The 26,669-nt window shown below is 45.0% G+C and overlaps 1 protein-coding gene and 1 long non-coding RNA gene across 7 annotated transcripts; one reads left to right on the forward strand and one right to left on the reverse strand.

Moving 5' to 3' along the window:
- The first annotated feature begins 18,317 nt into the window (after positions 1–18,317).
- LOC125512981 lies at positions 18,318–19,557 on the forward strand. Its single transcript, XR_007285625.1, has 2 exons — positions 18,318–18,685; positions 19,212–19,557. It is a non-coding gene; the product is annotated as an uncharacterized LOC125512981 (long non-coding RNA).
- A 1,103-nt stretch (positions 19,558–20,660) lies between these two features.
- LOC125515356 (protein FAR1-RELATED SEQUENCE 5-like) lies at positions 20,661–25,126 on the reverse strand. 6 transcript variants are annotated; one of them, XM_048680816.1, is made up of 7 exons: positions 24,796–25,126; positions 24,478–24,521; positions 23,781–23,866; positions 23,628–23,702; positions 22,802–23,544; positions 21,210–22,085; positions 20,661–21,133 (listed from the first exon to the last, which is right to left on the reverse strand). In XM_048680816.1, the coding sequence occupies exons 3-7, from the start codon at positions 23,862–23,864 to the stop codon at positions 21,100–21,102; spliced, it is 1,812 nt and encodes a 603-aa protein (XP_048536773.1). In that variant the 5' UTR covers positions 23,865–23,866; positions 24,478–24,521; positions 24,796–25,126; the 3' UTR covers positions 20,661–21,099. The 6 variants fall into 6 exon arrangements, with proteins under 6 accessions (XP_048536773.1, XP_048536771.1, XP_048536772.1 ...); XM_048680814.1 differs by having other exon boundaries at positions 23,781–23,870; XM_048680815.1 differs by having other exon boundaries at positions 24,478–24,529.
- Positions 25,127–26,669: the final 1,543 nt, after the last annotated feature.

Genomic DNA, 26,669 nt, shown 5'->3' on the forward strand with positions numbered 1-26,669 from the left:
GACCCGGTCCGTGTAATGGCTACCATCATCTTTCAACTTTGCTTTCTCAAGGAACGCATTAAAATTCAACGGAACAATAGCACGGGCCATCTATCTACAACAACATAGGAAAAATAGTATCACGTACTAAGTTCATGATAAATTAAAGTTCAATTAATCATATTTAAGAACTCCCACTTAGATAGACATCCCTCTAATCATCTAAGTGATCACGTGATCCAAATCAACTAAATCATGACCGATCATCACGTGAAATGGAGTAGTTTTCAATGGTGAACATCACTATATTGATTATATCTACTATATGATTCACACTCGACCTTTCGGTCTCAGTGTTCCGAGGCCATGTCTGCATATGCTAGGCTCGTCAAGTTTAACCCGAGTATTTCTGCGTGTGCAAAACTAGCTTGCACCCGTTGTATGTGAACGTAGAGCTTATCACACCCGATCATCACGTGGTGTCTCGGCACGACGAACTTTGGCAATGGTGCATACTCAGGGAGAACACTTGTACCTTGAAATTTAGTGAGAGATCATCTTATAATGTTACCGTCAATCAAGCAAAATAAGATGCATAAAGGATAAACATCACATCCAATCAATATAAGTGATATGATATGGCCATCATCATCTTGTGCCTTTGATCTCCATCTCCAAAGCACCGTCATGATCACCATCGTCACCGGCACGACACCTTGATCTCCATTGTAGCATCATCGTCGTCTCGCCAAATATTGCTTCTACGACAATCGCTACCGTTTAGTGATAAAGTAAAGCAATTACAGGGCGATTGCATTGCATACAATAAAGCGACAACCATATGGCTCCTGCCAATTGCCGATAACTCCGTTACAAAACATGATCATCTCATACAATAAAACATAGCATTATGCCTTGACCATATCACATCACAACATGCCCTGCAAAAACAAATTAGACGTCATCTACTTTGTTGTTGCAAGTTTTTTGTGGCTGCTACGAGCTGAGCAAAAACCGTTCTTACCTACGCATCAATACCACAACGATATTTCGTCAAGTTAGTGCTGTTTTAACCTTCAAGAAGGACCGGGCGTAGTCACACTCTGTTCAACTAAAGTTGGAGAAACTGACACCCGCCAGCCACCTGTGTGCAAAGCACGTCGGTAGAACCAGTCTCGCGTAAGTGTACGCGTAATGTCGGTCCGGTCCGCTTCATCCAACAATACCGCCGAACCAAAGTATGACATGCTGGTAAGCATTATGACTTGTATCGCCCACAACTCACTTGTGTTCAACTCGTGCATATAACATCTATGCATAAACCTGGCTCGGATGCCACTGTCGGGGAACGTAGTAATTTCAAAAAAAATCCTACGCACACGCAAGATCATGGTGATGCATAGCAACGAGAGAGGAGAGTATCATCCACGTACCCTCGTAGACCGTAAGCGGAAGCGTTATGAGAATGCGGTTGATGTAGTCGTACGTCTTCACGATCCGACCGATCCAAGTACCGAACGTACGGCACCTCCGAGTTCAGCACACGTTCAGCTCGATGACGTCCCACGAACTCCAATCCAGCAGAGCTTCACAAGAGAGTTCCGTCAGCATGACGGCATGATGACAGTGATGATGTTGCTACCGACGCAGGGCTTCGCCTAAGCGCCGCTACGATATGATCGAGGTGGATTATGGTGGAGGGGGGAACCGCACACGGCTAGGAACAATCAACTTGCGTGTCCTAGGGTGCCCCTGCCCCCGTATATAAAGGAGCAAGGGGGAGGCCGTCAGGAGGAGGAGTCCTCCTCCTATTAGGAGTAGGACTCCCCTTTCCTACTCCTACTAGGAGGGGAAAATGAAGGAGGAGAGGGAGAAGGAAAGGGGGGCGCCGCCCCCCTTCCCTAGTCCAATTCGGACCAGAGGGGGAGGGGGCGTGTGGCCTGCCCTGGCCGGCCCTCTCTCTCCACTAAGGCCCATGTGGCCCATTACTTCTCCCGGGGGGGTTCCGGTAACCCTTCGGCACTCTGGTTTTCTCCGAAATCACCCGAAAACACTTCCGATATCCAAATATAGTCGTCCAATATATCAATATTTATGTCTTGACCATTTCGAGACTCCTCGTCATGTCCGTGATCACATCCGGGACTCCGAACTACCTTCGGTACATCAAATCACATAAACTCATAATACCGATCGTCACCGAACGTTAAGCGTGCGGACCCTACGGGTTCGAGAACTATGTAGACATGACCGAGACACGTCTCCGGTCAATAAACAATAGCGTAACCTGGATGCTCATATTGGATCCTACATATTCTACGAAGATCTTTATCGGTCAAACCGCATAACAACATACGTTGTTCCCTTTGTCATCGGTATGTTACTTGCCCGAGATTCGATCGTCGGTATCTCAATACCTAGCTCAATCTCGTTACCGGCAAGTCTCTTTACTGGTTCCGTAATGCATCATCCCGCAACTAACTCATTAGTTTCATTGCTTGCAAGGCTTATAGTGATGTGCATTACCGAGAGGGCCCAGAGATACCTCTCTGACAATCGGAGTGACAAATCCTAATCTCGATCTATGCCAACTCAACAAGTACCATCGGAGACACCTGTAGAGCACCTTTATAATCACCCAGTCACGTTGTGACGTTTGGTAGCACACAAAGTGTTCCTCCGGTAATCGGGAGTTGCATAATCTCATAGTCATAGGAACATGTATAAGTCATGAAGAAAGCAATAGCAGTAAACTAAAACGATCAAGTGCTAAGCTAACGGAATGGGTCAAGTCAATCACATCATTCTCCTAATGATGTGATCCTGTTTATCAAATGACAACTCATGTCTATGGTTAGGAAACATAACCATCTTTGACCAACGAGCTAGTCAAGTAGAGGCATACTAGTGACACTATGTTTGTCTATGTATTCACACATGTATTACGTTTTCGGTTAATACAATTCTAGCATGAATAATAAACATTTATCATAAAATAACGAAATAAATAATAACTTTATTATTGCCTCTAGGGCATATTTCCTTCAAATAGGACATATGGGTTTGCTCGAAATTCAACGAAACAGAAATAAATCGACATTTCGGCAAAACATAAGAAACTCGAGGGCATTAATGGGGAGAGAAGAGAGGTGTAGGAGAAAGAGAGAGGCCATTTATGGAGGAGGGTGCCATTAATGAGGAGAGAAGAGAGGTAGGAGGAAGAGAGAAGAAGAGAAACAATGGTGGAGCTAGAGTGGAGAGGGGAGAGGGGAAAGGAGGGGGGAGAGGGCAAAGTGGGGGAGAGGGATGGGAAGGGGTGGAAAAGGTGGCACCAGTCGCAACTAGCAGTAGCGCCGCTTTGCAAAAAGCGCTGCTGGTATTGGACTTAGTAGTAGCGCTTTTCAGGAAAAGCGCTACTACTAAGGAGGGCGCACTAGCAGTAGCGGCGCATAAAAACGGAGCGCTACTACTAAACTGTTAGTAGTAGCTCTTTTTTCTATACGCCGCTACAACTACGAAAACATTCGGTGGCCTCGTCTGGTCCCACATAGTAGTAGCGCTTTTGTAACACCCCGGATATGATTTTCCCAATTTGTAATCCAACTCTTGCCGTTTCCGGCGTAAGTTATTTTATTTTCTCGGGTTCGGGTCTTTGTCTCCATGTGTTGTTATCATTGTCATGCATCTCTTATCATGTCATCATGTGCATTGCATTTGCATACGTGTTCATCTCTTGCATTCGAGCATTTCCCCGTTGTCCGTTTTGCATTCCGGCGCTTCATTCTCCTCCGGTGGTCATTTCTAGCTTTCTTTCGTGTGTGGGGATTAAACATTTCCGGATTGGACCGAGACTTGCCAAGCGGCCTTGGTTTACTACCGGTAGACCGCCTGTCAAGTTTCGTACCATTTGGACTTCGTTTGATACTCCTACGGTTAACCGAGGGACCAAAAAGGCCTCGTGTGTGTTGCAGCCCAACAGCCCTCCAATTTGGCCCAAAACCCACCTAACTCTGCTCCATCATCTAGAGCGTTCGATCACGACTGCGTGGCCGAAAACCGCACCTCATTTGGACTCTCCTAGCACCCTCTATGCCTATAAATAGGTACCCTCCGTTTTTGGATCTCCTTCCTCCCCGAAACCCTAAATTCACAACGCGCGCGCCGGACATGTCCGCTTCTCGCCGGACACGATGCGCCGCCGCCCCGAGCCAGTGAACGCGCGCCACATGGCGCCGTGCCCAGCCGCTTCCGCTGAGGCCCGCCGGGCCCAAGCCGGCCCCCGAGGGCCCAGTCCGCGCGCCGCCCTCCCGCCTTCGTCCTCCACCGAGCCGTCGCCGCCTCTCCGCCGCGAGCCGCAGCACGCCGCGCCCAGCCGCCCCTCGCCGGCGCCCGCTCGCCCTCGTCGTCCGAGGCCCCACCGGCCGCCGCCACCACCTCGCCCGGCCTCGCCCCGTCGCCTCTCCGGCGAGCCCGTAGCCGGATCCGCCCCGCCGTGGCTCCCCGTCTCCGGCCGCCATCGCCCCGTCTCCGGTGAGGTATTCCCCGGCCATCTTCGGGAACCGCGCCACCGGTGAACAGTGCTCTCGCCCGATCCAGATCTGGGGAACAGTAAACCCTAGGTCATTTTTTCCCTAAGTCCTGAAATTTGTAGATCCATGTGCCCTTTTTCATCATGCTATATCTCCGCATCCGTAGCTCCGATTCATGCATATAGCATATCAAAATGTTCGCCTCAGAGGGTACATCATTTCATTCCATTGCACCATTTTCATTTGAGCTCATCTTGATGCCCGAAATGCTGTTAGAAGAGGGTACTTGAGTTAATTGTCAGATCTGCTACTCCATCTTAGACATTTGTCATTTTTGCCATGATTATTGTGTGCATGATATGCCCATGAGTTCTACATATGTTTTGTTAAGGGTTTTGTCATCTTTCCAGAGGTGCAACCCATGTATTTTTGTGATGTGTGTGGTGCCTAGTGCAAGCTTGCAAAGTGAGGCACCCGTTAAATCTGTTTTCAGGGACTTAGTAATTTCACTAAGTCCTGGGATTGTTTAGTTCATGATGCCATATGTTCATGTTGTTTCCTAGTGATCCGTGCCTCTTTTGAGGATGATCAGTAAAGGAGTTTTGTTAATATTGTAGTGCTCTATCCATCTGGGTCTTTGTTTGCATATATGGAGCATCCTAGCTTGAGTCAATCGAGCTCTACTTTTGCTTCGTTGTGAATCTGGGCATATCGTCAACTTGTTTGCGATTTTGCCGACGTTATTGCAATTGATCCGTGCATGCTATGCTATTGTTCTTGCCATGTCTAGCTTGCATTTTGTGCCTTCTTAATGGATGTATGCTTGTCTTACCATGAGTTGCACCGTGGTGAGTGCATCGAGCTCGTAAACATGCCTACTTGAGTTATGTTTCAGCATGTCCCAGTTTTCACTAAGTCTCAAAACTGATTATGTTTTTGCTATGTTCGTGTGCTTGTTAGTATATTTTGTGATCACTTTTGGCTCAAGGTCACTAAGGGACTTTTGTTAAACTTGTTGAGTAGCTCCATGCCATGTATTACTTTGTCATGTTCAGGTCCTGTAGCATGTTGTTTTGTTGCTCCGAAGAGGGCTATATGATCTGAAATTCCAGACAAGTGTTAATTTCACTAAGTCTGAGATCTGTTTACCATTTGCATTTTTGCCATGCTTGTTTGAACCTGTTAATGGATGAATTGGCCGTATCTCAGTGCTAGACTTTTGTTAAGCATGTTCATCTCATTGCATTTAGATGCCTACTTGCTGTAAATCGCAGACCGGTGTCATATTTGAATCGCTTGCCATTTCCAAACCGTAACTCCGATTCCGGTGATTTTTATATAGTTTTCAAGCGATTTCATCTCATCTTTCCAGTGGCACACTTGGTTTTCCAAGTTGAGGCCAGGTTCATGAATTTCCTATCATATCTTGCATATGCATACCGCATTGCATCCCGCATAGCATACCATGTTTGCATCTTCTTGTTTGATCCTTGCACGTGGTTGATTGTGTTCTTGTTGCTTGTTTGTCTTGTTTTGGTAGAGTCGGGAGACGAGTTCGCTATCGAGGAGCCCGTTGAGTTTGCTTTCAAGGATCCAGGCAACTCTGAAAACTTTGCAGGCAAGATGATCATACCCTTGAAATCACTACTATTTTTGCTATGCTAGTTTGCTCGCTCTTTTGCTATGCCAATGCTACGATGCCTACCACTTGCTTTCAAGCCTCCCAAATTGCCATGTTCAGCCTCTAACCCACATTGTCCTAGCAAACCGTTGATTGGCTATGTTACCGCTTTGCTCAACCCCTCTTATAGCGTTGTTAGTTGCAGGTGAAGATTGGAGACCGTTCCTTGGTGGACCATTTATTTACTTGTTGGGGTATCATTATCTTGCCATGTTATCTTAATGCATCTATATACTTGGTAAAGGGTGGAAGGCTCGGCCTCTCGCCTAGTGTTTTGTTCCACTCTTGCCGCCCTAGTTTCCGTCATATCGGTGTTATGTTCCCGGATTTTGCGTTCCTTACGCGGTTGGGTTATAATGGGAACCCCTTGATAGTTCGTCTTGATTAAAGCTTTTCCAGCAATGCCCAACCTTGGTTTTACCATTTGCCACCTAGCCTCTTTTTCCCTTGGGTTTCCGGAGCCCGAGGGTCATCTTATTTAAACCCCCCCCGGGCCAGTGCTCCTCTGAGTGTTGGTCCACCTATCAGCTGCCGGTGGCCACCAGGGGCAACTCTGGGCTGGCCTACCCGTACCTAAGACAATCTGAGTGTGCCTTGAGAAAGAGATATGTGCAGCTCCTATCAGGATTTGTCGGCACATTCGGGCGGTGTTGCTGGTCTTGTTTTAACCTGTCGAAATGTCTTGTTGTACCGGGAGACCGAGTCTGATCGGAATGTCTCGGGTGGAGGTCTATTCCTTCGTTGACCATGAGAGCTTGTCATGGGCTAAGTTGGGACTCCCCTGCAGGGATTTGAACTTTCGAAAGCCGTGCCCGCGGTTATGGGCAGATGGGAATTTGTTAATGTCCGGTTGTAGATAACTTGAACCTTAACTTAATTAAAATGAATCAACCGTGTGTGTTACCGTGATGGCCTCTTCTCGGCGGAGTCCGGGAAGTGGACACGGTGTTGGAGTAATGTTTGCGCAGGTTGCTCTCTAGTTTCTCGCTCGCGCTTTGCCTCCTCTTCTCGCTCTCTTTTGCGAATAAGTTAGCCACCATATATGCTAGTCGCTTGCTGCAGCTCCACATATATTTACCTTACCCTACCTATTAAGCTTAAATAGTCTTGATCGCGAGGGTGCGAGATTGCTGAGTCCCTGTGGCTCACAGATTACTATTACACCAGATGCAGGGCCAGATGATACAGGTCCAGATGGCGCGCTTGAGCTCAAGTGGGAGTACGACGAGGACTCTCAACGTTACTATGTTTCTTTTCCTGATGATCAGTAGTGGTGCCCAGTTGGGGTGATCGGGACCATGTCGCTTGTTGAGTTATCTTTTATTTTGGCACCGTAGTCGGGCCATGAGTGTTTGGATGATGTATGTTATTTATGTACTTGGTTGACGTGGCGAGTGTAAGCCAACTATGCTATAACTTTTATTTACCTATATTACATGGGATGTTTGTGATGATTGCCTGACTTGCGACATATGCCTTCAATGCGATTATGCCTCTAAGTCGTGCCTCGACACGTGGGAGATATAGTCGCATCGAGGGTGTTACAAGTTGGTAATCAGAGCCTTCCCCGACCTTAGGAGCCCCCACTGATTGATCCTTTTTAGCGGCCGAGTTGTGTCTTGAAAAATGTTTTGAGTCATTTAGGAATTATATATCGGAGAGCTTAGGAATTCTTTTTACTTCCCAGTCTCCTCATCGCTCTGGTAAGGCATCCTGACATAGAGTTTTAACTCTTCTCTTCTCAAATTTCACTAACAAAAATTTTAGGATCACGCGGGCATCTTGGAATCGTTCCGATGGTTTTATGATGAGAACATTGTCTTGGTGCCTCCTGTCAGGGGTTTAGTGGAAGTGTCCCGGGGAGTTGAGCTCTGAGGTGTTGTCATCATAATTTTATCGTTGCAGTTCTGGAATACCTAAGTTTAGTACGCCGACATTGAAAATCTCTTTTATGCAGGTCGTTGGTGAGATAACCTCGACGCCACCCAGTACTGGGGCGGGAGTTCGGGAGTATCGCCATAACTTGTATAACGGATGTTTTTCGAAGGTTGAGGTAGATGGTTCCCGAAGGTTTCTTGGTTATGTGTTGAAGGATGGATACATCTGGATGTAGGATTTGCTAGTTTGGGTGAGATATTATGCTTCCCCTGTATCCCCAACACCTGATTGCATAACCGGAAAGGTTCGGGAGTTTCATAGGTGGGAATTCTTGTAGCTCTAGTTCTTCTTCCACGGATATTGGTTTGAGATTGGGATTTCTTACCGATTATTCGTTCTTGGTCCGTACCTTGTTTATTTACTTCTTCTACCTAATTCTATGTGGCTTCGCAATTTATGGATATGTGACCATTTCAAGAGGAATGCATTCATTCATTTTGTTCGGATGTGAAGACTTTATGTTGCTATTTTCATTCCGTTGGATTCAGCTTCATTTGTCTATCAATGTGCTAATGGATGTCAACCTCTTCAGGATGGCTCCTCCAATGCGCACGACTCCGAATCAAGATCCGCCACCACCTCCACCTCCTCCGGAGGCATGGCAAGCTGTGTGGCCGCAACCAATGCAAACACGCAGTTGATCATGCAAATCCTCCAAGAGCGCAATCAAGGCAACAATCAGTACCACTTTGCTACACTGAACCAGTTCCTTGCTAATGGGCCAAAGACGTTCAGCAATTGTGTTGAGGCAACCGATGCTGACGATTGGCTTGTGGATCTGTGTAAGCATTTTGAGTGCAGCAACGTCAGGCCTGAAGATTTCGTCAAGTTCGTTTCCTTCCAACTCAAAGATCAAGCTGCAGAATGGTTCCAGCAGTACAAGGATTCCAGAGGTGGACATCTGATCACTTGGGATGAATTTCGTCAAGATTTCCGAGCTCATCACATCCCTCAAAGTGTGACTGAAAGTAAGCGTGAGGAATTCCGCAACTTGAAGCAAGGCTCTTTGTCTGTCTATGACTACAACAAGTTGTTCTAGAAGCTCGCCCGCTTTGCCAAGCAGGACGTACCTGATGAGAAGAGCATGATATACCAGTTCAGGGGTGGTCTCAGAGAAGAAATTCAGCTCGCTCTTGTCCTCTTTGAGCCGTTGAGGTACGATGAGTTCTACAACATGGCACTGAAGCAAGAGGCTGCTCAGTTGAGGTGTGATGCTTCCAAGAAGCGAGTCAGAGATGTTACTCCTTTTTCCTCTACTCAAGTGGCCAAGCAGCAGAAGTATTGGCTTCCTCCTCCTCCGTTCCGTCAGCCGTATCAGAAGAGCAAAGGTGGCAGTGGTTCTTCCCACCCACCCAACCCTGGCTTTCAGAACAAGACTTCGTCGCAAGCTCCAAGATTGAGTGCTCCGTACCACCGTCCGCTTTCAGAGGTCACGTGCAACAAGTGCCAACAGAAGGGTCACTATGCCAACAAGTGTTTCAACCAGAGGCATCTTCCTCCTCCTCCTCCTGTCAGATCGGCAAGTACAGCAGTGGTCAAGCATAACCCCAAGCACGCCAAGGTCAATTTGATGAATGCAGCTCAGGCAGAGGATTCGTCAGATGTCATCATGGGTAACCTTCCTGTTAATGATATTCCCGCAAAAGTTCTTTTTGACACGGGTACATCGCATTGTTTCATCTCGAGGCCGTTTTCATCTAAGCATGGTTTGGCTTTGCAAATTTTGCCTAGTCCATTAGCAGTTGTCTCTCCCGATAGGCGCATGCAGGCTAACTCCATTGCTCCGGATGTTACTATCACCTTGGGGAACTACAAGTTTCTGGCTTCTCCATCAGTTCTTGGTGACTCGGATATTGATCTTATTCTCGGAATGGATTGGCTCTCTAAGCACAAGGCTCAGCTTGATTGTGCAGCCAGGCAGATTCAATTGACTCATTCGTCTGAGGATGTAATTGTCTTTGCCGCTCATGATGATACAATCCGGTTGTTTTCTCTTAATGAGAAGGGTGAACTGGATGCTATCTCGCAAATTCCAGTCGTTTGCGAATATCAAGACGTCTTCCCAGAAGAGCTTCCAGGAATGCCTCCGCACCGGCCAGTTGAATTTGTCATTGATCTTGAGCCCGGTACAGAACCTGTGTGCAAGCGTCCTTACAAGCTCGGACCTGAAGAGTTGAAGGAGCTGAAGAAACAACTCGATATTCAAGAAAGAATGGGTCTCATCCGGCCTAGTTCTTCTCCGTGGGGTTGTGGTGTTCTTTTTGTGAAGAAGAACGATGGAACGGATAGACTTTGTGTTGATTACCGTCCATTGAACAAGAAGACCATCAAGAACAAATACCCACTTCCCAACATCAATGAGCTGTTCGAACAACTCAAGGGTGCCCAAGTATTCTCCAAGCTTGATCTCCGTATGGGTTATCATCAGATTCGAATCTGTGAGCAAGATATTCCCAAGACGGCCTTCAGGACAAGCTATGGGTCATGTGAATACACTGTCATGTCTTTTGGCCTCATCAACGCTCCTCCAACTTTCTCTCACATGATGAACTTCATCTTCAACCCCTACACCAATGACTTCGTTTTGGTCTATCTCGACGACATTCTGGTTTTCTCGAAGAACAAGGAAGATCATGCCAAGCACTTGCGTTTGGTTCTTGATAAGCTGAGGGAACACCAGTTCTACGCCAAGTTCTTCAAGTGTGAATTTTGGCTCGATGAGGTTCTTTATCTTGGTCATATCATCTCTGCCAAGGGCATTGCCGTGAATCCTGAGAAGGTGTCTGCAATTGTGAATTGGGAACCTCCTCAGAACGTGAAGCAACTCCGTAGCTTCCTCGGTCTCGCAAGCTACTGTCGAAGATTCGTTGAAAACTTTTCTAAGATCGCGAAGCCTCTCTCAAATCTCCTCCAGAAGCACGTCAAGTACGTTTGGTCTCCGGAGTGTGATATTGCTTTCAACACTTTGAAAGAGAAATTGATCACTGCTCCAGTTCTGACTCCGCCTGATGAATCCAAGCCGTACGAGGTCTTTTGTGATGCCTCTCTCCAAGGTCTTGGTGCAGTATTGATGCAAGAGAAGAAAGTTGTTGCTTATACCTCTCGCCAGTTGAAGCCTAATGAGAAGAACTACCCCACTCATGATCTCGAGTTGGCGGCAGTTGTGCATGCTCTTTTGACTTGGAGACATCTTCTATTGGGAAGAGAAGTGGACATTTTCACTGATCACAAGAGTCTCAAGTACATCTTCACTCAGCCTAATCTCAACCTCAGGCAAACTCGATGGGTCGAAATGATTCAAGAGTATAATCCGAGTATCGAGTATACTCCAGGCAAGGCCAATGTGATTGCTGACGCTTTGAGCAGGAAAGCGTATTGCAACAGTCTGATTCTCAAGCCTTATCAACCCGAGCTTTGTGAAGCTTTCCGCAAACTTAATCTGCAAGTTGTTCCTCAAGGTTTCCTCGCCAACCTTCAAGTCTCTCCTACCTTGGAAGACCAAATTCGCCAAGCCCAGCTTCTTGATGCTATGGTGAAAAAGGTGAAGATTGGGGTTGCCAAGAGTCAACCCAAGTACAAGTGCTACGGCCTTGATGACAAGGACACTCTCTTCTTTGAGGATCGAATTGTTGTACCCAAAGGTGACCTCCGCAAAGTGATCATGAATGAGGCTCACAATTCTCTCCTCTCCATCCACCCTGGGAGCACGAAGATGTATCAGGACCTCAAGCAAGCTTATTGGTGGACTCGAATGAAGCGCGAGATTGCTCAATTCGTGAATGAGTGTGATGTCTGCAGAAGAGTGAAGGCAGAACACCAAAGGCCAGCTGGTCTCCTCCAACCTCTTGCCATTCCAGAATGGAAGTTTGACCACATTGAGATGGACTTCGTGACTGGGTTTCCAAAGTCCAAGCGTGGCAATGATGCTATATTCGTTGTCATTGACAAACTCACTAAAGTGGCTCATTTTCTGCCTATCAAAGAGTCGATCACTGCAGCGCAATTGGCGGAACTCTATACCTCTTGAATTGTCTCTCTGCACGGTATTCCTCAGGTGATCTCTTCAGACCGTGACAGCATCTTTACCTCCAAGTTTTGGGATTCTTTTTAGAAGGCCATGGGCACCAACATCCGCTTCAGCACAGCTTTCCATCCTCAAACAAGCGGTCAAGTTGAGCGTGTCAACCAGATTCTTGAAGATATGCTCAGGGCTTGTGTGATCTCCTTCGGCATGAAGTGGGAGGATTGTCTTCCTTATGCTGAATTCTCCTACAACAACAGTTTTCAAGCAAGTTCGGGCAAGGCCCCATTTGAAATTCTGTATGGCAGGAAGTGCCGTACCCCTCTCAACTGGTCCGAAACCGGTGAACGTCAGCTGCTGGGTAATGACTTAATCACAGAGGCAGAAGAAATGTGCAAAGTCATTCGTGATAACCTCAAAGCAGCCCAATCTCGTCAGAAGAGCTACTATGATAGTAAGCACCGTGATTTGGCTTTCGAGATCGGAGATCATGTTTACCTCCGCGTCTCTCCTATGAAAGGGACTCGTCGTTTCGGTATCAAAGGGAAGCTTGCCCCTAGATACGTGGGACCTTACAAGATTGTCAGCAAGAGAGGCGACCTCGCCTATCAACTCGAGCTTCCGTCAAACTTTGCAAATGTTCATGATGTGTTCCATGTCTCTCAGCTCCGAAAGTGCTTCAAGACGCCTGATCGCACCGTCAACTTCGAGGACATTGAGCTCCAAGAAGATCTCTCTTATCGTGAGCACCCAGTTGCTATCCTTGAAGAGACTGAACGCAAGACTCGCAACAAGTCGATCAAATTTCTCAAAGTCAAGTGGTCACACCATTCCGACCGTGAAGCTCCATGGGAACGCGAGGATCACCTCCGTTCTGAGTACCCGGCGTTCTTTCAGTCCTAGATCTCGGGACGAGATCTTTTCGTATTGGTGGAGTGTTGTAACACCCCGGATATGATTTTCCCAATTTGTAATCCAACTCTTGCTGTTTCCGGCATAAGTTATTTTATTTGCTCGGGTTCAGGTCTTTGTCTCCATGTGTTGTTATCATTGTCATGCATCTCTTATCATGTCATCATGTGCATTGCATTTGCATACGTGTTCATCTCTTGCATTCGAGCATTTTCCCCGTTGTCCGTTTTGCATTCCGGCGCTTCGTTCTCCTCCGGTGGTCATTTCTAGCTTTCTTTCGTGTGTGGGGATTAAACATTTCTGGATTGGACCGAGACTTGCCAAGCGGCCTTGGTTTACTACCGGTAGACCGCCTGTCAAGTTTTGTGCCATTTGGACTTTGTTTGATACTCCTACAGTTAACCGAGGGACCAAAAAGGCCTCGTGTGTGTTGTAGCCCAACACCCCTCCAATTTGTCCCAAAACCCACCTAACTCTGCTCCATCATCTAGAGCGTTTGATCATGATCGCGTGGCCAAAAACCGCACCTCATTTGGACTCTCCTAACTCCCTCTATGCCTATAAATAGGTCCCCTCCGTTTTCGGATCTCCTTCCTCCCCGAAACCCTAAATTCACCCCGCGCGCGCCGGACATGCCGCACCGCTGCCCCGAGCCAGTGAACGCGCGCCACGTGGCGCCACACCCAGCCGCTTCCAACGAGGCCCGCCGGGCCCAAGCCGGCCCCCAAGGGCCCAGTCCGCGCGCCGCCCTCCCGCCTTCGTCCTCCACCGAGCCGCCGCCGCCTCTCCGCCGCGAGCCGCCGCACGCCGCGACAAGCCGCCCCTCGCCGGCGCCCGCTCGCCCTCGTCGTTCGAGGCCCCGCCGGCCACCGCCTCCACCTCGCCCGGCCTCGCCCGCCGCCTCTCCGGCGAGCCCGTAGCCGGATCCGCCCCGCCGTGGCTCCCCGTCTCCGGCCGCCGTTGCCCCGTCTCCGGCGAGGTCTTCCCCGGCCATCTTCGGGAACCGCGCCACCGGTGAACAGTGCTCTCGCCCGATCCAGATCTGGGGAACAGTAAACCCTAGGTCATTTTTTCCCTAAGTCCTGAAATTTGCAGATCCATGTGCCCTTTTTCATCATGCTATATCTCCGCATCCGTAGCTCCGATTCATGCATATAGCATATCAAAATGTTCGTCTCAGAGGGTACATCATTTCATTCCATTGCACTATTTTCATTTGAGCTCATCTTGATGCCCGAAATGCTGTTAGAAGAGGGCTACTTGAGTTAATTGTCAGATCTGCTACTCCATCTTAGACATTTGTCATTTTTGCCATGATTATTGTGTGCATGATATGCCCATGAGTTCTACATATGTTTTGTTAAGGGTTTTGTCATCTTTCCAGAGGTGCAACCCATGTATTTTTGTGATGTGTGTGGTGCCTAGTGCAGGCTTGCAAAGTGAGGCACCCGTTAAATCTGTTTTCAGGGACTTAGTAATTTCACTAAGTCCTGGGATTGTTTAGTTCATGATGCCATATGTTCATGTTGTTTCCTAGTGATCCGTGCCTCTTTTGAGGATGATCAGTAAAGGAGTTTTGTTAATATTGTAGTGCTCTATCCATCCGTGGGTCTTTGTTTGCATATATGGAGCATCCTAGCTTGAGTCAATCGAGCTCTACTTTTGCTTCGTTGTGAATCTGGGCAGATCGTCAACTTGTTTGCGATTTTGCCGACGTTATTGTAATTGATCCGTGCATGCTATGCTATTGTTCTTGCCATGTCTAGCTTGCATTTTGTGCCTTCTTAATGGATGTATGCTTGTCTTGCCATGAGTTGCACCGTGGTGAGTGCATCGAGCTCGTAAACATGCCTACTTGAGTTATGTTTCAGCATGTCCCAGTTTTCACTAAGTCTCAAAACTGATTATGTTTTTGCTATGTTCGTGTGCTTTTAGTATATTTTGTGATCCTTTTGGCTCAAGGTCACTAAGGGACTTTTGTTAAACTTGTTGAGTAGCTCCATGCCATGTATTACTTTGTCATGTTCAGGTCCTGTAGCATGTTGTTTTGTTGCTCCGAAGAGGGCTATATGATCTGAAATTCCAGACAAGTGTTAATTTCACTAAGTCTGAGATCTGTTTACCATTTGCATTTTTGCCATGCTTGTTTGAACCTGTTAATGGATGAATTGGCCGTATCTCAGTGCTAGACTTTTGTTAAGCATGTTCATCTCATTGCATTTAGATGCCTACTTGCTGTAAATCGCAGACCGGTGTCATATTTGAATCGCTTGCCATTTCCAAACCGTAACTCCGATTCCGGTGATTTTTATATAGTTTTCAAGCGATTTCATCTCATCTTTCCAGTGGCACACTTGGTTTTCCAAGTTGAGGCCAGGTTCATGAATTTCCTATCATATCTTGCATATGCATACCGCATTGCATCCCGCATAGCATACCATGTTTGCATCTTCTTGTTTGATCCTTGCACGTGGTTGATTGTGTTCTTGTTGCTTGTTTGTCTTGTTTTGGTAGAGTCGGGAGACGAGTTCGCTATCGAGGAGCCCGTTGAGTTTGCTTTCAAGGATCCAGGCAACTCTGAAAACTTTGCAGGCAAGATGATCATACCCTTGAAATCACTACTATTTTTGCTATGCTAGTTTGCTCGCTCTTTTGCTATGCCAATGCTACGATGCCTACCACTTGCTTTCAAGCCTCCCAAATTGCCATGTTCAGCCTCTAACCCACATTGTCCTAGCAAACCGTTGATTGGCTATGTTACCGCTTTGCTCAACCCCTCTTATAGCGTTGTTAGTTGCAGGTGAAGATTGGAGACCGTTCCTTGGTGGACCATTTATTTACTTGTTGGGGTATCATTATCTTGCCATGTTATCTTAATGCATCTATATACTTGGTAAAGGGTGGAAGGCTCGGCTCTCGCCTAGTGTTTTGTTCCACTCTTGCCGCCCTAGTTTCCGTCATATCGGTGTTATGTTCCCGGATTTTGCGTTCCTTACGCGGTTGGGTTATAATGGGAACCCCTTGATAGTTCGACTTGATTAAAGCTTTTCCAGCAATGCCCAACCTTGGTTTTACCATTTGCCACCTAGCCTCTTTTTCCCTTGGGTTTCCGGAGCCCGAGGGTCATCTTATTTTAACACCCCCCCCGGGCCAGTGCTCCTCTGAGTGTTGGTCCACCTATCAGCTGCCCGGTGGCCAACCAGGGGCAAACTCTGGGCTGGCCTACCCGTACCTAAGACAATCTGAGTGTGCCCTGAGAAAGAGATATGTGCAGCTCCTATCAGGATTTGTCGGCACATTCGGGCGGTGTTGCTGGTCTTGTTTTAACCTGTCGAAATGTCTTGTTGTACCGGGAGACCGAGTCTGATCGGAATGTCTCGGGTGGAGGTCTATTCCTTCGTTGACCATGAGAGCTTGTCATGGGCTAAGTTGGGACTCCCCTGCAGGGATTTGAACTTTCGAAAGCCGTGCCCGCGGTTATGGGCAGATGGGAATTTGTTAATGTCCGGTTGTAGATAACTTGAACCTTAACTTAATTAAAATGAATCAACCGTGTGTGTTACCGTGATGGCCTCTTCTCGGCGGAGTCCGGGAAGTGGACACGGTGTTGGAGTAATGTTTGCGCAGGTTGCTCTCTAGTTTCTCGCTCGCGCTTTGCCTCCTCTTCTCGCTCTCTTTTGCGAAATAAGTTAGCCACCATATATGCTAGTCGCTTGCTGCAGCTCCACATATATTTACCTTACCCTACCTATTAAGCTTAAATAGTCTTGATCGCGAGGGTGCGAGATTGCTGAGTCCCTGTGGCTCACAGATTACTATTACACCAGATGCAGGGCCAGATGATACAGGTCCAGATGGCGCGCTTGAGCTCAAGTGGGAGTACGACGAGGACTCTCAACGTTACTATGTTTCTTTTCCTGATGATCAGTAGTGGTGCCCAGTTGGGGTGATCGGGACCATGTCGCTTGTTGAGTTATCTTTTATTTTGGCACCGTAGTCGGGCCATGAGTGTTTGGATGATGTATGTTATTTATGTACTTGGTTGACGTGGCGAGTGTAAGCCAACTATGCTATCCCTTTTATTTACCTATACTACATGGGATGTTTGTGATGATTGCCTGACTTGCGACATATGCCTTCAATGCGATTATGCCTCTAAGTCGTGCCTCGACACGTGGAAGATATAGTCGCATCGAGGGTGTTACAGCTTTTCTGCTTTTCCTGAAAAACGCTACTGCTAAATAGCAGCAGTGTTTACTTCTTTCCCGCGCTACTACTATGCTACTGTGTATAAGCGTTTTTCTAGTAGTGCTTGCCTTATTAATTGCCATGCATGACATAAATTAGTACAACATTTAATATGATACGGTATCATAATATGATATGAAACCACATCCTCTCTTTTCTCATCTAATTATGTGCTACATCATCCAAAAAATCTAGTTGGCATGCATGATACCCCTTAGACTAGCCACAATAGATAGTAACATATACTAATAACATACACATATTTCTAGACGATATTACTATCTTCATAGTGGGTAATAACTTAAGTGTGATAACATGCAAAGATTCATTTATTAGGTTATAGACTCATATTACATTGGAACATGTGATGTTACAGTAACTAGCTAAGTTACTACAACTATCTCTCTCTTTATTAACTCATTGCCACATAAGCAAATTTGCTGAGTTGGACTCGATGTTACTGCTAAAATTACTCCCACTGTGGCTAGTCTTATGATACTTCCATTACGACCAGCCTTATTCCCTACACCAGCCATAGCTCATAGGCCCGCAACCAATAGCACACCAATCCTCCTACGTCCTACATGACTCCTCGAAACAATGAAATATTAACTCATCACTAGCAGACTTGGTCCAACTCACGACCAAGTGATGCCCAGTTCCCTTAACCGCCTCCTGTTGTATCAGAATTCCACAAAATGTTGCTTGTGCTCCCTTTGCCGCATCCAAGAGGCCGCCCACCAAAGGAGGGTGCATCATTGCTAGACTACTTACCCAACATAACTTGAATTTTAGACTCATCTATCTACTTTTTAAAAATATAAATGTTATATATTGTACCCTTTGGATACCCAGTGGGTATGAGTATGAGTATGGGTGTCAATTTGTGTCCATGTGTATTGAACTGGATGGGTATATAAAGTTTTTTTGGGTATGAGTTTGGGCAGAAGGGGGTTGTACCCACCCGAGAACGTATCTGGTGAAACGACCGAATTGGTGCACCAGATGCACCAGCTATGTATGGGCCGTTGGATTCGAAAGAAAGGGACATGATTCAGTGCGATGACGGGCCTGATGGTACATTTGCAGACCAGTCCTTGCAGCTCAGCTAAATCCAACGAATTGGCCTCCCCGTACTCAAATCGTCTTCCTCCCCTTTGCCAGATTCTGTACCAGTACATCCTCTTGAAGCTAGGGTTAAGGTCCAGCGAGCTCAAAGATTGATCTCAGAGCTTAACGAAACGCGGCTGTCTCTCCCTCTTCTGTACCACTCAGGCGAATTAGGGCTATTAAATTTCGACGGTCTCTCTCAACAATCCGCCGCCGGCGCCGCCGGCGCCGTCAGCACTATCCAACGATAGCAGCTCAAGGATGTAGGTATGTTCGCTTCTTCCTCTATCCATCTTGTTCCAGTTGACTAAAGGGCATGTTTTTGTTGATTAAGAATTGGAATAGTGTGCTGTGAGCACCAAATTTAGGTATGAGCTGCGACTATATTTCTACAATCTGCGTGCCAATTACAAGGGATGCACTCCCTGTTTTCATCCTTTATTGGTAAACAATATTAAAGAGAACGTGTACTTACAGAGTCTAACTGAATTTCGTGAAAGCATTACGAGTTCATCTTATTGATTTTGTTATCTAGTTCGTCCTTTACTCATCATCAATTTATGTTTTCCATAGTTACAAAAACATTTTTAGCTAACTACTGCTGAGCCAAATCAATATGTATCACCAATGGTGCATCGCTACTTCTCTAGTAGTGACTGTCCTTTGTGTTCTAAAAATGTGATACTTTGGAATCCAATGTTATTTCCACACAGAGATGCCTATGATTGTAGCTTAGGGTGTCACTACTAAGTTTAGCTTGGCTCCCCTGATGCCACCATTATTTTGTTTGAAGGTCATTACGGAGTCTCATTGCCCGGAGCCGGTAAATCTGTTGAAGAGCCTGAGCTATGACTGGGTAATCTTCAGAGGAGTCATCTTCATAGGTCTCCAAGATGGCATTGATGAAACTGATAATTTCACCTCTCATACTAGTCCAGATCGTGTATGGCTGTCTCAGGCTTCAGTTTTTGTAGCACCATGTAATCATCAAGAATGTACATTTGCTAGAAAATCTTGTATGCAGGTTTTCTGTAGTTTACATGAGTGGTTGTTGTACAATATACAGATGCTTGTGTTGTTCCGATGTGAAAGATGTGATGTTCTTGCATAGAAGCATCTAAATAAAATGTATTCAGATATCTTTTGGTTGTTACCGGTACTGATTTAGCAGGGCAGCAATAAAAGTTAATTGATATGATAAAAAAGAATACAGTATGAAGTCCCAGGTTGTGCGTATCTTTCCACTAGATATGTCGATCAAAAATTTCCAGAGATAATGGATGTCGGCTGCACAAATCTTGTGATGTATATCACATCTTCTATATATCCACAGGAAAAGATGTAACTGGGTTACAACAAATAAAAGAAACACCATGTATACAGGCTGACATAATCCTACCGTGGAAATTTAGTAGTTTCTCTTCTCATTTTTCTAACCATAATTTTCACATGTTCATGATCTAATTGTTTCTAAGCTGAGAGACGTAAATTATGAAGCTCTCTATTCACATTCTTTTTAAATGCATCTCTTCAGAAATTTGACATCAGGTTGAATGATTAAAAGTTTACAATTACACTGTATCCTCCAGTTCCTTGCTCGGAAATCCCACGAGTGCCCATGTCATAACCAGAACTCAGAAGATCAGGTTTGTCCGGGTCTGGATTTTCTGCTTTGTCATACTAACGATTTGAAAGCAAATATGCAGCAGATGTCACATTCTTCCAGGTGAAAGAAGAATGCATTATGGTCATCCTCATAGCTATGCAAAAAACCTACTCCAGGCTCCAGACTGAAGACTACTATTCCAGGCCAGATGAGCTAATCTGGTCCTAGGTAGGCTTCTCCAGAATCACTACAGGAAGCTCAAGATCACTCTAACTCCATAAAATGTTACAAAACAAAAGCTCTTTTGTTCACTTACAGAAAAAATCATCACGGCAGTTACTTGTAAAGTTGCATCTTTTATACTTAATATAACAGAGTTATATTTATCAAGCTTTCCACTTAAACATTACATATTTAAAGAAGCAGTACAGATTTCCATACATCTTAAACATTACATATTCTATTGCATTCTTTATTTTCAGATTTCCTGAACTTCAGGCAAGGGTCATGTCAGAATTTTCATCACTTCACTCCTGCAAAAATGCCTAAAAATATCTATTACAGATGAACATGTTCTCACTTATCGAAATTCAGATGATGATGCTAAAGCACAGAGCAACAAAAAACAGAGGAAAATAAATGAACGGTGCTCAATACACATAGTAATAAGGTTGCCCTAATTCAGAAAGTGTTCACATGAGCACGACATATAGCAAGCTGGCTACAGCTGCGACAATAACACAGAAAGACAAACCAAATCTTAAAACCTACATTAAGCTAGGCTTAGCAATTCGTTGCCCGGTCATACAATCTTTTCTTCCTGGTTAAACATGGCTAATGGGACAACATGGTTTACTGTTAGCGACTTCCTGAAGCTAACAGTGACCACATCCAGAGTTACAGACATAGAACATATGCATTCTTCAGTGACACATTTGCAAATGTGAGCTCCTGGAAGCACCAAAAGTCGAAAACCTCATCGCCTATGAATATCACTGCCATTTCCAGCAAGAATGTAGCCAGCTGAATGACTTCACATAATTATTCCAACATCAAATTAGTGAAACCACCGCCCCTACTTATCAGGAACCTTTTGGATGCTATTTGCCCTGTAAAGAATAAGAAAACAACATTAGCAAAATTGTAGAAAGGACATCGACATTTTTTCAAGGTTGCTTACTTTACCTCTTCTTCTTTTGGTTCACTGTTTGCTCTGAACCCCTTTTCAATCTCTTACCACTCCCTTTTGTGTTTGCTACATCTGGTGGATGAATACTGATCACACTTGGGAATGATGTTCCGACGAAGGATTCAAATTCTTGAACTTTACTTTGCTCACTAATGGCACCCATCTGTTCCAATTGCGTGAAGGCATCACCAACAACCTTGTGAAAATATCTCATTTTCTCCTCACAATGTTTCGCCGCATGAAGTGCCAAGCTAAATTTTGAACATGTTTCCGAGTACAACTTTTTTATGGTAGGTGAAAGACATGTAGATGGGCCTTCTAGCTCATGTCCGTTGGCGTCATAGGAAAGCTGACGTGCTGCCATTTTAGTCCACCTATGCAACACATATTGACTAGGAATTTCATTACACCCCTCATTCTTTAGGACAACAATGATGTGACGGCAGATGATACCCAGTGATTCGAACATACTACAAGAACAGTGTGCTGCCTTAGTACTAGTGTTGAAACTAACTACTCTAACTTTACCACTCTTGCTGCTAATACCAATGGTCCGGACCTCACCAACCTGGACAATTGATTTAACATGACAATAATCCCTTGCAGCCACCACCTGACGTTGAAATTCAGCAAAAACCTCATGAGTATAAACATCTCTACCATGACTCTCGATACTCCAACAAGTCTCGAGCATAGGTAGTGTATGAAGGCTGGCATTGTCTTCTTGCAATTCTTCTTGCCGCTGTTCCTCTAAAGCTGTTTCAAACCTGACCCAAAACTCAATCAATGCAAGATTTCGGTTGGCGAAGTGTCTGAAGAATGCATTCTCACTCTCAGATCTTGATGTAGTACTCCCTCCGGTCCTTTTTACTCTGCATATTAGAATTCTCTGAAGTCAAACTTCACAAAGTTTGACCGTATTTATATGAAAAAATATCAATATCAGAAATGCTAAAGTTATACAATATGAAACTTTAAGTCATGACACATCTATTGATATTGATTTCAGATTGTGAATGTTGGTACTTTTTTCTATAAAGTTGGTCAAACTTTACGGGACTTGACTTTAGTCAAATCTTATATGCGAACTAAAAAGGACCGGAGGGAGTACGCAAGATTCCGCCAAGGTGGGTCTCCATAAAATATGCCGGAATCCATGAGTTGCGTGACTCATACTTCTCCTGCAACCATGTATTATCTGCTAGCCCAAAGTCGGAGATTATTGAACACCATTGTGACTCAAACTCACTTGGTGTCTCTGATCCCCAAACACATGACATGAACCGTTCATGAAAATCTGGATTATTTTTCATGGTGGTGCCAACCTTTTCACTAAGCTTCATGAGGATGTGCCACATACAAAGCCTATGCTTAGTGTTTGGAAAAACTTGTTCTATTCCTATTCTCATGCTTTGGTCTTCATCGGTCATGATGAGCTTAGGCGCAACCCCAGACATTGCTTTCAAAAAAGTCTTGAACAACCATATATAAGATTCTTTTTTTTTCATTCCATAAAAAAGCAGCACCAAATGTGACACAAGATTTGTGGTTGTTAACTCCTGCGAAAGGGGCAAATACCAAGTTATACCTATTAAATCGATATGTTGAGTCAAAAGACACAACTTCACCAAACAATGAGTAGTTCTTTCTGCATATGCTATCCGCCCAGAAAATATTTATAAGTTTGTCATTCTCGTCGACTTGGTAATCAAAATAGAATGCTGGATTGGCAGCCTGCTTACTTTTCATTATATCTACTATGATCTGCCCATCTGCTCCCTTAATTGCTCTTTTAAAATCACGGTGAGAGTTTTGGAAGTCACGCTTTGTGCAGCCCACATTTTCCGGACACCCCTTCTCTACACTAAGCAAGCGATATGCTGCAGATGTGCCAACCATTGCTTTATGACATGTAAGTAGTTTGCTCCTCAACTCACTACTTACTTCCCTATTTGACTTGATGAGATGTCTCTTACTTGGCGAAATAAGTTGGTGAGTGTGTGATTGAACAAACCGGGCAACCTTATATTTGCCATCATCCTGCCTCCTCAGTCCAATCATAGCCTCACAACCACACCTGGTTAACTTGAATTTTCGTTTAGGTTTTATCCTTTCCTCTTCTGGGGCCTCCTTTCTCCAACCCTCCCTAGCACAAACAAACCTCTTCCATAGTACGCCATGTTCATCTTTGTGTGTCGTCCATGTGCGAACCGAGAACCCGACTTCATGAGCATACATTTTGTAGAATGTCATACCTTCCTCCCAAGTGTCAAATTGCATACCAATTACGGGCTGTAAGTTAGGATCACACTCCGGCTCATATCTTGACCCCTGGATATGCAAAATAAAAAGATGTGCGGTTCATAAACTACAGCTCATGCATTGGATGTGCGAAAAAAAACTACTATACTTACACAAAACGGAAGACTGCTAGTTCGTGTTGGCGTGTGGTAGCTATTTTCATTGTTTTCGACCTGCTGGATCGTGCCCTAGAAATTTCAGAAAAAATCATCAGGTGACAGAAACTGTGCGACGTACGTATGTGACCAATACAACAAATGAATTACCATGGCAAAGCTGTTGGCATCATCTTCAACTCCCATTGCCGTAGTTGACCCAATACTTAGAGCACCACTTGTCATGGACTCCATGGCTGACTATTTTTCATGCAAATATAACACAAAACATCACACGCAGGTTAAAAAGTGGATAATTAACCTAGTACCAGGCAAAACACATCAATACTTTTTACTTAAGAGCATAGGTACAATGTGGACATCAGCAAAACAAAATGAGGAACATGAACAACTAGGATTACCATAGAAAGTTTAATTGAACATTGCAAATGCCGTTCCCATTTCATATCAGCGATGTGGAAGAAGTTCATATAGTACATTACTAGTTCATGTACAAGAACCCCGTAGGAACAACCAGTAACTAACCCACTCTTGCCATGTAGTAGGCTCCTAAGAAGTAATTTCTTTCACATACATGCCGAGTTGTCCACCTTACTATCAAGTTAGCAAAGGTATAAAAAAATTGTATACAAAGGAACAGAACACACAGAGCACATCCCCCTCAACTATTTGCACCGGCTGTTGTGATTACTACTAGAATTTTACCAACATCCAACGGATCAATTTTGTGCCCATACTATTCATATTCCCAAATGCCATTGGCTTCAAACACATGGAAACTGAATGGCCTGGAGGAAGCAAATATACTGTACATGGATAACAGAACAACCAAATTCGATGCTCATACCTTGGATCCTGAGCTATAAAGGACGATGGCTAGGTACTATTCAACTGCACAGCTGCACAAACCTTACTTTAGAGTTTGCATCAATATGGTTTTTCTATACTACAAAATACATATTAAGGTTCAGAACACTAGTTATTCAACTTTGCATAGGCTATTTTGCAGTAGAATATCTGCAGTCGTGTATCTCATACAGAAATCAGGTGCTCATACTACTTATTCAAGTCGCAATGATACTAGTTTGGAATAAATTGGGGAAATCCCAAAGGGGAAGAACCCAATATGACCATGATAAATGGATAATGGGATAAGAGAACATACCCTAAAATCCTCGAGGCGCAGAAGATAGCTGACTCCTTTGGGCAGTTCCTCTTCGCCCCCAGGAGCTACAGCACAACTCCTCTACATTTACGTGCTCGCCGGCGGCAATGGCGTCTTCGTCGGGCGCGACTCAGAGGAGAGGAGGGGAGCTCGTGCTTCAACGGCGCCGGAACTAGGTCCAAGATAGAAGTCGGAGAAAGTCCAGGAGAGGGGGCGAGAGAGGCGACGGAGCAGACTTCCCGAACCCTAGCGCGCAGCTGGACGGCCTGGTACAGAGTATGGCAAGGGGAGGAAGACGATGTGGGTACAGAGAGGTCAGATCGCTGGATTTAGCTGTAATGCAAGGACTATTTTGCAAATGTACCGACAGCCCATCATCACACTGAATCCTGTCCCTTTCTTTCAAATCCAACGGCCCATACATAGCTGGTGCATCTGGTGCACCAGTTTAGTCGTTTCACCAGATACGTTCTCGTACCCACCCATACCCTACCATTGCCATCCCCTACAGCTGGAGCCACTCTAGTCTGGTACTCTAACCATTACTAGTGATCATTGATCAACCTTAACTAGTTTGGGTGCTTAGCCAAGTTTGATCGTTTGCTCTTTCTCTTACTTTTGTATTGCCTCATTTTCATGCATCACTTAAGCTCCTCACCTCCTTGGTCTGATGAGCTGATTTTCCAATTCACTAACAATTGCCCGTGCGTTGCAACGGGAGTATAAACATTCTAGTAGATTACCCCTGACTGCACGTCTATTATTGTATTATTGTTTTTGAGAATCCCCGTATATTATTATATTGATACGCTAAAATTTTACCAAATCTTTGTATGCAATCGCCATGATTTATGTGCCATTTTATTGTTAAGCACTTACTTGGTAAGAATTTAATGACTTGCCAACAAAATATGTGTTTATTTTGATAAGATAATAAACATGAGACAATTGAATGGATGGGAGAAAAATCAAATATGGGAGGAAAAAATCAAAGAGGATAAGGAAAGAGTGGGACGTATATATAGAAGGTTAGACGAAAGAGAGGTGAAATGGGAACCTTACATTCTTTTTAAGTATTTCAATTCATAAAAGCTTGACGAAAGCATTCTCCCCACACAAAAAACAAAGAAATAGAGCATGCCGTAGCTAGACAATTATTAGTCTCCTAATCAATCTGATCCACCTGCACCCGCAAAAAAAAATCTGATCCACCTGCCTACCATGCACGCGCGTGTGATCCCTAGCAGCAAGCTAGAGCTAGGAGTTGAAGTGCCGTATTCTGATCATGTGGTTGTTTTGGTGAAGGGATCGGCCGAGCAGGGACCAACAGGGCCTAAATGTCGACGTTATGAGTTGTTCTGGGAGAGAGATGCAACGCTACCGGACATGATAAAAGAGCCTTGGGAGGCTGTAGGTATTGTGCAGAACCTAGGCCAACTGCGTGATGCCCTCACAAAGACTATGGTGACCCTGGGTTCTTGGAGTAAAAATTTTGGTAATGTGACCAGGGAGCTTGCCAAGTCACGATCCCAGTTAGAAGAATTGATGCATATGAATGCAGATCAGCAGGATATTCATTTGGTCACAGATAAAATGAATGAATTACTTTATCAAGAAGAGATGATGTGGTTACAAAGATCTCGAGTCACGTGGCTAAAGGAGGGCGATAGAAATACAAGATTTTTTCAGAATAAGGCTGTCTGGAGAGCACAAAAAAATAAAATTCGTGAGCTGAAGGATAGCATTGGAGTGGTGCATTCTGATTTTGTTGCGATGGGAAAGCTAGCGAACGAGTACTTCCATGGTATTTTCTCAGCGGACCCCTCGCTTGATGCTTCTCCAGTACTTGATCTTCTTGATGCTATGGTGTCGGA

Source organism: Triticum urartu, chromosome 6, assembly GCF_003073215.2.
Source record: "Triticum urartu cultivar G1812 chromosome 6, Tu2.1, whole genome shotgun sequence".
Classification (NCBI taxonomy): domain Eukaryota; kingdom Viridiplantae; phylum Streptophyta; class Magnoliopsida; order Poales; family Poaceae; genus Triticum; species Triticum urartu.

Excerpts from the sequence above, each read along its gene's own strand:
- LOC125515356 (XM_048680817.1), bottom strand. The coding sequence starts at position 23,864 with ATGGAGTCCATGACAAGTGGTGCTCTAAGTATTGGGTCAACTACGGCA. Across the intron at positions 23,545-23,627 it reads CTAGCAGTCTTCCGTTTTGT|GGGTCAAGATATGAGCCGGA; the intron begins GTAAGTATAGTA and ends TTGCATATCCAG. Across the intron at positions 21,134-21,209 it reads GTGAACCAAAAGAAGAAGAG|GGCAAATAGCATCCAAAAGG; the intron begins GTAAAGTAAGCA and ends TATTCTTTACAG.